Source organism: Poecilia reticulata, linkage group LG15, assembly GCF_000633615.1.
Source record: "Poecilia reticulata strain Guanapo linkage group LG15, Guppy_female_1.0+MT, whole genome shotgun sequence".
Taxonomy (NCBI): Eukaryota; Metazoa; Chordata; class Actinopteri; order Cyprinodontiformes; family Poeciliidae; genus Poecilia; species Poecilia reticulata.
Genome location: NC_024345.1, coordinates 7,823,079 through 7,835,130, shown reverse-complemented (window position 1 = coordinate 7,835,130; position 12,052 = coordinate 7,823,079). Strand labels below are relative to the sequence as shown.

Here is a 12,052-nt window from a genome sequence, read left to right as displayed (position 1 = left end):
TTAAGGCTGGTGGACCGAGACCACAACCAAGCCGTTAGAGGAGTTTCAAACGCTGCTGCTGTGTACAGACAAAGGGAAATAATATAAAACATCATCATCTCTTAACTAAAATAATGGACTAAATCATTTTTTGACAAAAGTGATTATTTTTGCCTAAAGCATTTTGGAAAGAAAGAGGAGGTGATTTTTTAATTTGTATTTTTTGCCAAAATTACTTTTGACAAAAAATAACATTACAGAAAGATGATAAGAAATACAATATAACCTTTTTATGTGGGTATTTATGTGAGTTTTACTTGACGTAAATCCCAGAAATGACAGGTTTCATGCAATTTTTTTCTCCTCCACTGTTTGATCTCCTGCATCCACAGAAAAATATCCAATTGTTGGACAAAATGCTTTTCAAATGTACAAAGTTAATGATCTACTGATAAAGAAACGAATGAACCTCCAAATACACTGTGTACGACTACACCGTTTTTTGTTTTTTAGTTTGTTTTCATGAAGATTGCAATACATCTACCTTACAAAATGACATTTTGTTCATGAGAGCAAGAACATATAAATAGAACAAATTTTTTGTTTGCAATGGGAAGGTTTTCAAAAGGTTTTTGTCAAGAATTTGTCATCAGCGTATAATAACTCATTTGAGATGTTTTCCTGCATTTTTTTTAGGATTAATGACGTGTTGAAAATGCTTCCTTTTGTCTTTTGAGAAGCAGAATAAAGATTTTATTTGTGTAAAACTGCCTAGAGGAACTAAAGCCGCTTTCGCACTGCACGGAATGGAACGGAACGGAACGGTTCCAGCCCTGTTGTGTTCGCATTACACTGAGGGCGCCATCGAAGCGTACCGGACGTTATTTTTTTTTGTAACTAAACAATGGTTTCGATGTAGCGGCCGGCTGTACTCGTTCATCAGTGAGTAGGCGGAGGAAAAAAAATACCTCATCATTAGACCAGTTGATTGCACTATATTGAGACGAATGCATTGCTAATTAAAACTAATAATAAACATATTGAAAAGAGCACTCTTTACAAAATAAAATACAGATTAGTGAGAGCCAGCTGTCAACGGAAAATCAACGTCTGACTCTATAACAACCAGCGGCCAATCAGCTGCTGGTTCTAAGCATAACCGCTTGGCCGGCACGATTGAAACGACAGCTCTTGTGTTTCCATGGGGCCGGGTGGAACCGGTCGGAAGTTGTAATGCGAACATGCTCGGAACTGTTCCGTACCGTTCAGTGCAGTGCAGATTATAAGCCGCACTGGGCTATAAGCCGCAGTTATCTTTGCCGCTCCAGGTTTTCCAAAACAATGCAGCAGCACACAGCAGAGGGGGCGGACACCCAAAATTTGAGTCATAACAAGTCAATTGAATATCACATTTATTAGGGTTGAAAAAGAAAAAGTTGCCAAGTTTAGATTTAACTGAACTGATTACGGTAGTTTCCGAACGGTAACTGTAACAGTAAAAGTAAAAGTGCTGATCCTTAGTGTCTGCTACCAGCATGTGCTAAATCCATCAATACAATTTTATTTGTATAGCACATTTCAGCAGCAAGGCATTTCAAAGTTCTTCACATAATTAAAATAAAAACAGCATGTGACATTGAATAAAACAGTGAGAGAGGGAAAGAGATTTTAAGAAAGCATTAAAACGGAAACAGTGAGAAAGAAAAATAAAAAGAAATTAAAAAGTAAAGATAAAAACATTAAAGAGATAAAAAAATACATAAAAAACATCAAAGACATCAAAACCCACACTCTAACCCTAATTTAGTCATAAGCAACTCTAAACAGGTGGGTTTTAAGTTGAGATTTAAAGGCATCCAGTGTTTCAGCTGTTTTACAGTTTTCTGGAAGTTTGCTCCAAATTTGTGGTGCGTAGAAGCTGAATGATGCTTCTCCTCGTTTGGTTCTGGTTCTGGGTATGCAGAGCAGACCAGAACCAGAAGATCTGAGGGGTCTAGACGGTTGGTACAGCAATAACAGATCTTTAAGGTATTGTGGTGCTAAACCGTTTAGTGATTTATAAACTAACAACAGTATTTTGAAGTCTATTCTTTGAGCTACAGGGAGCCAGTGTAGGGACTTTAAAACTGGTGTTATGTGCTCTAACTTCCTAGTTTTAGTGAGAACGCGAGCAACAGCGTTCTGGATCAGCTGCAGCTGTTTGATTGATTTGTTAGTCAGACCTGTGAAGACGCTGTTGCAATAATCAATGCGGCTAAAGATAAATGCATGGATGAGTTTCTCTAGATCGTGCTGAGACGTTAGTCCTCTAATCCTGGAGATGTTCTTCAGGTGATAGAAGGCCGACTTTGTGACTGTYTTAATGTGGYTCTGAAGGTTCAGGTCAGAGTCCATCACTACTCCCAGGTTTCGAGCCTGATCGCTGGTTTTTAGTTGTAATAACTGAAGCTGTGCATTGATTCGGGTTCGCTCCTCTTTAGGTCCAAAAGATAACTTCAGTTTTGTTTCTGTTCAGCTGGAGAAAGTTTTGGATCATCCATACATTGATCTAAGTGGATGGGTTCAGTCACCTGGTGACATGGTGATGTAGAGCAGTATCATCCGCATAATTGTGGTAGCTAATCCTATTTTCTGTTATAACCTGAGCCAGTGGGAGCATATAAATATTGAAAAGAAAGGGTCCTAGGATTGAACCTTGGGGTACCCCACATGTAACCTTTGACCTCTCTGATGAGAAGTTTCCGATTGAAACAAAGAAATCCCTGTTTTTATGTAAGATTCAAACCAGTGGAGCACTGGACCGGAGAGTCCGACCAAAGTCTCCAGTCGATTCAGTAAAATGTCATGGTCAACGGTGTCGAAAGCTGCACTGAGGTCCAACAGAACCAGCACTGTGGTTYTCCCACAGTCTGTGTTTATATGGATGTCATTGAACACTTTCACAAGGGCCGTCACCGTGCTGTTGTGAGCACAAAAACCAGACTGTAAGGAGTCAAAGGAAGTTATTTAATTGTTTAAAAACTGCTTTTTCAATAATTTTGCTGATGAATGGGAGGTTGGAGAATGGCCTGTAATTCTGCAGTTGTGATTTGTCTAGATTGTTGTTTTTTATCAGTGGTTTGATAACTGCTGTTTTCAAAGCCTGGGGGAAAACACCTGAAGAGAGCGATGAGTTTACTATTTGGATCAGATCATTAGCAACAACAGGCAGGACTTTCTTAAAGAAATGTGTGGGCAGGACATCCAGACAGCAGGAACTGGAGCTTAATTGACTTATAGTGTCTTCTAGAGTTTTATAATTTAGTAGTTGAAATTGGGTCATTGTTTCTGCATTTGTTTTGTTTGGGCACATCATTGGTACTGGCTTTGGAGTAGATGTGCAGATTAATCCTCTGATCTTTTGAATTTTCTCTGAAAAGAAACTGGAAAACTTGTTGCAGGCGGCATTAGATTGAAGTTCAGGTGGCAACGTCATCRGAGGATTTGTGAGCCTGTCAACAGTAGCAAATAAAGCTCGAGCATTGTTAATGTTTTTGTTTATGACATCTGCAAAGAAAGCCTCTCTTGMWKKTTTWRTGTTGTGTGATAGTTACGTAGTCTTTCCTTGTAGATGTCACAATAAACGTGCAGTTGAGCTTTACGCCATTTCCGTTCGGCCCTACGGCAGAGTTGTCTTGCAGATTGAACTGTTTGTGCATTTCTCCATGGAGATTTCTTCCACCAGATCTCTACAATCACAAGCCTGCAACTTCCTCCACCTTCCTCGATCCAGATTAAGGACCATGGGAGATCGGGCATTCGCTGTGCCTGCCCCCCCATCTCTGGAACGCTCTCCCGGATTATTTGAGAGCTCCGCAACCATTGGATGACTTCAAAAGAGGCTTAAAGACTTTTTATTTAAGCAAGCCTACCTTGCCTCCACATTATTTTTATGATGTTGATTTTATCTACAATTTTAGTTGCACTGTGTAGCACTTTGAGATTTTTTCTAATGAAAAGTGCGGTACAAATTAAATTGATGATGATGATTATTATTATTTATATCTATACCTCAAATTCTCATGATCCCAGTATTATTTAAAAAAACATCTTCTTTTTCCCCTCAATGCTATTTAACTGATCAACAACATTCTTAAATTTCAATTCCCTATTAAAACCTAATTCCATTTTAATGTGCGCTTTCTTCTTTTATTTCCAATTTTGACTTCCAATGATTCACTTCCTGCTAAAGAGCCCCCTGATGGTTGAAGAAAAATCCACATAAAAGCCACAAGGTTCAAAGCTTAGGAAAAAAGTAGCGGCTTATAGTCCGGAAAATATGGTATATGAAAAAAAATCTAAATGCTCTCTGGTACTGTTCAGGGGGCCGGACCAAATGTGGAGGCGGGCCGGATCCGGCCCAATGGCCGTAGTTTGGGGATCACTGTATTAACGTGTTTGTTATCTTTTGGTTAAATAAATGACAGAGACTTACTGGATTTCTTTTCCATTTTAGTACTGTTTACAAGTACTTTCATTAATATATATTCCAAAGAGTAAAGAGAAATTAAACAATAATTGTATTTTTTATATAATATTGGTAGCATGTTTTGATCTCCTCCTGCTAAGTGTTTTGTTTCAAATATCCTTCCATTGTCTCAGCTGAACACCTACAGCCACTTAATATTAAATTTTCCCTGAGCGAGCTGATGTGTAATACAATGATTAACACCAACGGCCGTTTAAATTCAATCTGCAATGCGTTAAATTTATATGTCACGTTTCTGCATGACTGCAGCTCACCTGCTTTATCTTGTGCAAGTCGCTGGAGGCTGGCAAGTTTTAATCTGTCGTCTGGGAGACTCCAGAGCAGCAAAAATTTATTGTTTTCCAGAAAGCCACCCAGCCCGCTGCAGTACAGCGGGCTGAGTGGCAGAGAGGGATGGACATTTTGGATGTAAGTCAGAGATGAGCAAAATTGAAGTGATGCAGTTCTGCAAAAATATTAACACTGTATAAACAACAGGCAGGAACTGTAAAAACCAACTGCAAGTTGCAAAAGTATTACCCCAAAGAATCTCAACATTTGTTAGCCTGGTGCAAATCAGCTTCTTGTTCTATGCCTCACTTCCTGCAGAGGGTCCGGACCCTCAGCTTGGAGAAGTGATGGTTTCCTGGAGGCTTGGCCTGGTGGGGTTTTAAGTGTCCCTAATGTTTCCCAATGATGTGTGTAATGTGCCAGTTCAACGCTAAGAAGCTTTTTCTGCGAAGACAGAAAAGGTGAGGCGGATATTCAGCAGGAGAAGAATTGTTCAAACATTATAGCAAAAATTTGCATTGGCTGTAGTGTTTGGAATGTCTCCATCATTCCAAAGGCAACGTCCAGCATGAATAAACCAAGTCAAAGTTTTAATCATCTCAAGCTAACTTGTTGAGCTTGCTAGTGAGTTCCTTGTCAGTGCTGTGATATAATTCAGTATCTGTTGGCATGACCAACACGGGCTGAACGGCTTCTTTCACTTCCGCCACTGCCGTTGCTAAAACTACAGAGAGACTATGATTCTAAAAGAGAGCAGAAGATTGATGTCATCAATCAATCTCCTGTTTTCTGATTGGTTCAGTGTAAAGTTTATTGGAGGAATCCAGCTCAAAGGGAGAAATCCAAGACGGAGCGCTGAAGGGAGATGAGAACCAAGTGGAACTGTGTAGAAAGGCAACACCCAGCAGGATTTCCCCCAGAAAACTCGCTAATCCTGGTGGTCGGGGCGCCAAGACAGTCCACCAGCGGTCCACCATGTTTTTGTATTAAAAGATGTTGACAGGAAAAGTAAAAATATTACTGAGTAATTATATGTTACAGGAAAACATCAACAGTGAAACGCTATTTAAACCCACATATAGTAATAAAAACAATTTTAAAAATGCAGATAAATCTTTTCCTTTCGGCTTTTTCCCTTTAGGGGTCGCCACAACAAGTCATCCGTCTCCATGTAACCCTTCCGCATCTTCTTCTCTCACACCAACTACCTTCATGTTTTCTTTCACTCCATCCATAAATCTCCTCTTTGGTCTTCCTCTAGGTCTCTTTGGTCTTCCTCTAGGTCTCTTTCCTGGCAGGTCCATCCTCAGCATCCTTCTACCGATGTATTCAATGTCTCTCCTCTGTACATGTCCAAACCATCTCAATCTGGCTTCTCGGACTTAATCTCCTACACATCTGACATGAGCTGTTCCTCTGATGTATTAATTTCTGATCTTATCCATCCTTGTCACTACCAAAGAGAAACTCAACATCTTCATCTCTGCTACCTCCTGCCTCTTTGTCATTGCCACTGTCTCTAAACCGAACAGTATTGCTGGTCTCACTACTGTCTTGTACACCTTTCCCTTCATTCTTGCTGATACTCTTTTATCACACATCACACCTGACACTTTTCTCCACCCAGTCCACCCTGCTTAGACACTTTTCTTCACTTCTTCTCCACATTCACCGTTGTTCTGGACTGTTGACCCTATGTACAGAGGATTAAATCTTTCACTTTCTTTATTTCTGTTTCCTGTAACCTCATGTCTCCGCTTGGGTCTCTCTCGTTTACACACATGTATTCTGTCTTGCTACGGCTAACCTTCATTCCTCTCCTTTCCAGGGCAAGCCTCCATCTCTCAAGATTTTCCTCCATCTGTTCTCTGCTCTCACCACAGATTACAATGTCATCTGCAAACATCATAGTCCATGGAGATTCCTGTCTAATCTCATCTGTCAACCTGTCCATCACCACAGCAAATAGGAAAGTGCTCAGAGCCAATCTTTGGTGAAGTCCACCTTGAACTCCTCTGTCACTCCTACAACACACCTCACCACAGTCTTACAGCTATAATAGATGTCCTTCACCACTCTAACATATTTCTCTGTTACTCCAGACTTTCTCATCCAGTACCACAGCTCCTCTCTTGGAATCCTGTCATATGCTTTCTCTAGGTCTACAAAAACACAATGCAGCTCCCTCTGACATTCTCTGTTCTTTTCCATCAACATCCGCAATGCAAAGATTGCATCTGTGGCTCTGGGGCGACTGTGGCTCTGTGGGAAGAGTAGTTGTCCTGTGATCGGAAGATTGCAGGTTCGATTCCAACTTCCTCCTGCCACATGTCGATGTGCCCTTGGGCAAGGCACTTAACCCCAAATTGCCTACTGATCTGCATATTGGTGTATAAATGTGTGTGTGTATTTGTGAGGGCGAATGGGTGGATGTGACTCTAGTGTAAAGTGCTTTGAGTGGTCAAAAATGACTGGAAAAGCGCTATACGAGTTCAGTCCATTTAACAGGAAATCTGTAGTACATTTTATTGGCATGAAACCATACTGCTGCTCACAGATGTCCACTTCTGACCTCAGTCAGGCTTCAACAATTCTTAACATAACATAATAATAACTTCATTGAATGACTCATCAACTTTATACCTCTGTAGCTGTCACAATTTTGGACATCTCCCTTGTTCTTGAAAATTGGTACCAGCACACTTCTCCTCCATTCCTCAGGCATCCTCTCACTCTGTAGGATCTCATTGAATAGCCTTGTCAAAAACTCTACTCCTGGCTCTCCTAGACACTTCCATACCTCCACAGGTATGTCATCTGGACCAACTGCCTTTCCACTCTTCACCCTTTTCAATGCCTTCCTGACTTCATCCTTACTAATCTTTGCTACTTCCTGATCCACAGGCGCAGCTTCTTCTCCTCTTTGTTCTCTCTCATTTTCTTCATTCATTAACTTTTCAAAGTACTCTGTCCATCTTCTTATCACACTTTTTGCATCTGTCAGTAGAGTACCATCTTGGTCCTTAATCACCCTAACCTCTATCTCTCTGCCTCGCCAACCTGTATAAGTCCTTCTCTCCCTCCTTACTCTCCAGCCTATTATACAAGTCAGTGTATGCACCTCGTTTGGCCTTAGCTACCTCTACCTTCATTTACGCTTCATCTCCCTGTATTTTTTGTGACTCTTCAGTCCTCACATTCTCCCATTTCTTCTTGGCTGCTCTCTTTCTCTGTACCCATATTTGCACTTCCTTATTCCACCACCAAGTCTTCTTGTCAACTTTCCTTTCAGAAGACATACCTAGTACTCTCCTACCTGTCTCCCTTATAACATGAGCAGTAGTTGGCCAGTCATCTGGAAGCATGTTCTGGCCACCCAGAGCTTGTTTCAACTCCTCCCTGAAAGTCACACAGCATTCTTCCTTGCTGGGGAAGAATGTACGAGGGGGGGTTACGAACGGCGGACACCGTACCGCTAATGTCTAATGTCCTGGGCAGAGGGTGGGGGAAGGGGGTCACCGTGTAGGGGGGAGGGGAAGTCACTGTAAGGGGGGGAGGGGGGAGGCTCGATAATGTCCCATCAATGAATACTCAGTCCATACTGAGGACTGTGACTCCCCAGTGTTGAAGCACTGAGGAGTGACAGTGATTTTCCAAGTGTGAAAAAAAATTCAAGCAAAATTCTTCTATTTTTTTGTGTTTAAAACATAATAGCTACAAACCACTTACAGTTAGAGTATTTTTGACTGCACAAATGGAAAATTTAGCTTGTCTTCTTCATAAAGAGACCAAGCTTTTGCATGTACTCTAAATTGTTCAAGAACAGCAGCTGATTTAATTTGGGTACGCCTTTTCAGCCATGTTTGGTGATTTTGGTCCCATCAGTTAAGGGGTTAACTTGTTTTACATTTAAATGTAAGATTTTAAGGAGCTGGCAAGTTTTCTTTGTAGAAGTTCAAAGAACAATATTCATAGATAGATTTTGTTTTGTTACCCTAGCTACAATCTGATGCTGTGAGTTTAATCTTTGAGTTTGAGCTCTGTTTGTTTACAAATACAAATGAGTAAACTGCAATTATAACCAGGGGTGAAAGTAAGGGGGTACGGCAGGGTACTGCGTACCCCTAAAAGATTTAGTGGGGGTACGCAGTGCCTGCAAGAGAGGGGAGCGGCTGTCTCCTGTAAAACATGAATGGGTTCACTGTGCAGCTGTGAGTGCGCCCACTAATCAGCCGTGACTGATTAGTTTTTCAAGAACAATCTAAAACATGACTTAATCAGTTAATGAATAGCTTTTTTCTCATTTCATATTGTTTCTGAACTGTTCGTGCTTTGCTAGAGCAGCGGTGCAACAAGTCGATCATGGAAGGTTTTGAGTCAATCTCAGCATTAGGTGACAAACTCAACGCCGCCAGAACGCTGAGACCAGCACGTTCTCCTCTGGCTGGCTTAAAACGTTCGTAACTTTATGAAAGAACAACAAAAAAATCAACAAAACGTGTTCAAATTAGATAAATAATACTCACCACTCCCTCAACATGCACCTCTGAAAGCGCGACTACAAGCTACTCCTGCAGTTCACATAGAGCTGCGCAACCAGAGCTAACGTGGTGGGTTTTAACGCTTACCTTGATATAGAGTTAGCCAAAGAAAAATAATTCCACACAAGTGGTTGGTGTAAATATCCGTACAGCTCAGCCTGTGTCCAGTTTGAGTGAAAGGAGGCGTGCACAATCCACACTGATGTGAACTTCAAAGCTCATTCAGCGCAGAGGCGCCAGCTGTGTGATTGGTCCGCTCTCCGGCTTTAAATGCATAAACTATGGTTCTATGGTGGTTCTTAACCTTTTTTGAGGTACCGAACCCACCAGTTTCATATGCGCATTCACTGAACCCTTTTGCAGTGATAAATATATATATATATATTTTTCCCCCTCTAGTTGGGGTGACCCAACTAGACTCTAGTTGGGTCACCCCAAGATCACTAAGTCTTCTTAAAAGGTAGAGTCTCTGAGAACAGTTCTTCAAAATATAGTCAGTGTTTTCAGCAAAGTTGAGCTGACTGGCCAGGAACGACCCAAGGGATTTAAAATTTGCCAGTGTCAACAGGTTGGCCATCGGGAGAAACTGGAACCACCTTAAGGTCTTGTTTAGATCATTTATTTAGCTCTACATTCTTAAGAGAATGAAAAATTTATAATAAATAAGACTTTGCGGTATTCTGATTTAGTAATGTAATCATATTAATTGTGTGACCTGGCGGGGGTGCTAGTAAAGCATGGCGGGCCGCCAGGCTTATAATACACTGGGGGAAACCCTGCCCAGGTTAGATTTATGTGCTACTTTACGTCGGCCTATCAGTTAAAATCTCAAGAAAACACATACATTTTTGGCTGTTAAAAGTTCAAGGAGTGTGAAAACTCCTGCGAATGTCCAATTTGTTGTTTTCTGGTTCTTCAAGAAAAGCCTGGAGGTTTGCTCGTTCCTGACCTCTGAATCCTGAAAGTCAGTTATTGATGATATTGTTTACCATCCACTGACCCCAGCACGACCTACGACCAGCTTTGCGTCATCTGGCATGCTGTGATATTCGTCTTTTAGACCTGAAGCATACCAGGGATTGTTGCTTACTTTGCACAATATCCAGATACCTCCAAAGCTGATGATAAATATTCTCATTTACTGGAGAGAGAAACTTAACATGGTATCTGGGTAGGAATGAAGGAATTTAACCATTTTTCTTTGTTCCGATTCAGCTTTTGACTTTTTCTCCTTTGTTTTAAGTTTTCTCACTAAAAGTTTTCTCACTGCTGCTCCAAGGAAAAAACTTCTTAAAACATGATGGGAAAGAAAAGAACAAGCTCTCCACTAACAAGTCCTAGCAGCTCCTGATCATGGTTTCCAAATTGTTTTTTTTTAGTATTTATTTTTAGGACTTACAAAAACAGAACACTTGCATAAGACCCCGTGCAGAAGCATGCTCGCTACGGCTCCTCCGCTGCCTGCCAGTGTGACCGCACTTTCTGAAACACGGCTCTGGGCTGAATGATCTGAAATGAATGAACTCCTCTGGCTGCAGAGGAGTTGTTGACATTTTTCTAGAAATCAACCATCAAGCCAAGAGCAGCTGTTTTCACAGCCGACCCTGTCGTCTGTCAACACCACAAAGTCTTATCTCAGAGACTTCTGTCTTTTTCTGTTTTCCCTTTGTGTTGTTCAGCAATCTTCTGCAAGTTAAAATCTTTTGGCTCCTGTGGGACTTGTAGTGAAGTTATTTAATATGTCCCTCAGACATATCCAGTGTTTCATCAGAAGCATCCATGGAATCATATCACATTAGATTTATTTTGCATTAAATATACAGAAGTGAACATTTACTTCGGGGTAAATGGGGTAATTGTGTTTTTTGCTCTGCAGAGACCTGAAGTTGGACAACATACTGCTAGACGCAGACGGTCACTGCAAACTGGCAGACTTTGGGATGTGCAAGGAAGGAATCCTGAATGGAGTCACCACCACCACCTTCTGCGGGACGCCAGACTACATCGCACCAGAGGTAAACAGTCCTAGAAAATTACACACAGTTTGATTTTTGTGTCATTCTCTGAATACGGTGCATTTTGTGTCTCACAGGTTTATCTCAAAGATTTTCATATTATGCAAACCACATTTTTGGAGAAAATTAATAAATGGAATATCCACATTTTAAAAATTATGCTTTGAAAAATTTTATGGGTTGTTAAAGACAAAATGTACACCAAAATGTACTGAATTCAGAGAATCACCCTTTTACCTGCTTTATATCAGTTTCAGTCACTTTGGTCATGCTTTGTTTAGACGAGCCGTCTTCACTGGTTTCCACTGAATTCTTCCTGGAAGGTCAGATTTGAGCTGGATTACGTTGAACCCAAGTTCAACATAATTTCACTTCTGATCAAATTCAAGAAGTTATAAGTGTTCACATTGACTGCTGTGTGCTAACCTCAAAACACTAAACAATTGTTTCTCTAACGCTAAAGTGCTAACTTCAACTCAACTTGCAGCTGTCCTTGAAAGACTGCAACCTTTGCTCACCAAATTAATTTTGTCAGATTATTGAAATGTTCTATAAAATTCTTAGTGAGGAGAGGAAAAGGAACGGCTGCATTAAGTTTTCAACCACTTCAACATAAATGTCTAATTACTTGAAGAATTCAAGATAACCAAAACTTCAAAATGTCAAATTTTATTTAGCCAAAAGTCTACTAAACTGCCAATTAGCGCTTCAGAATTTAT

The 12,052-nt window shown here is 40.7% G+C and overlaps 1 protein-coding gene across 4 annotated transcripts in view; it reads left to right on the top strand.

Annotated features, from left to right (window-relative positions):
* Nucleotides 1-12,052, top strand: part of LOC103476621 (protein kinase C epsilon type-like) — a 242,914-nt gene that overhangs the window by 224,619 nt on the left and 6,243 nt on the right. For all 4 annotated transcript variants that reach the window (XM_008429095.2, XM_008429094.2, XM_008429093.2 and 1 more), the window contains exon 12: nucleotides 11,195-11,333. In XM_008429095.2, coding sequence (XP_008427317.1) covers nucleotides 11,195-11,333 — 139 coding nt within the window. The remainder of the gene's footprint in view (nucleotides 1-11,194; nucleotides 11,334-12,052) is intronic.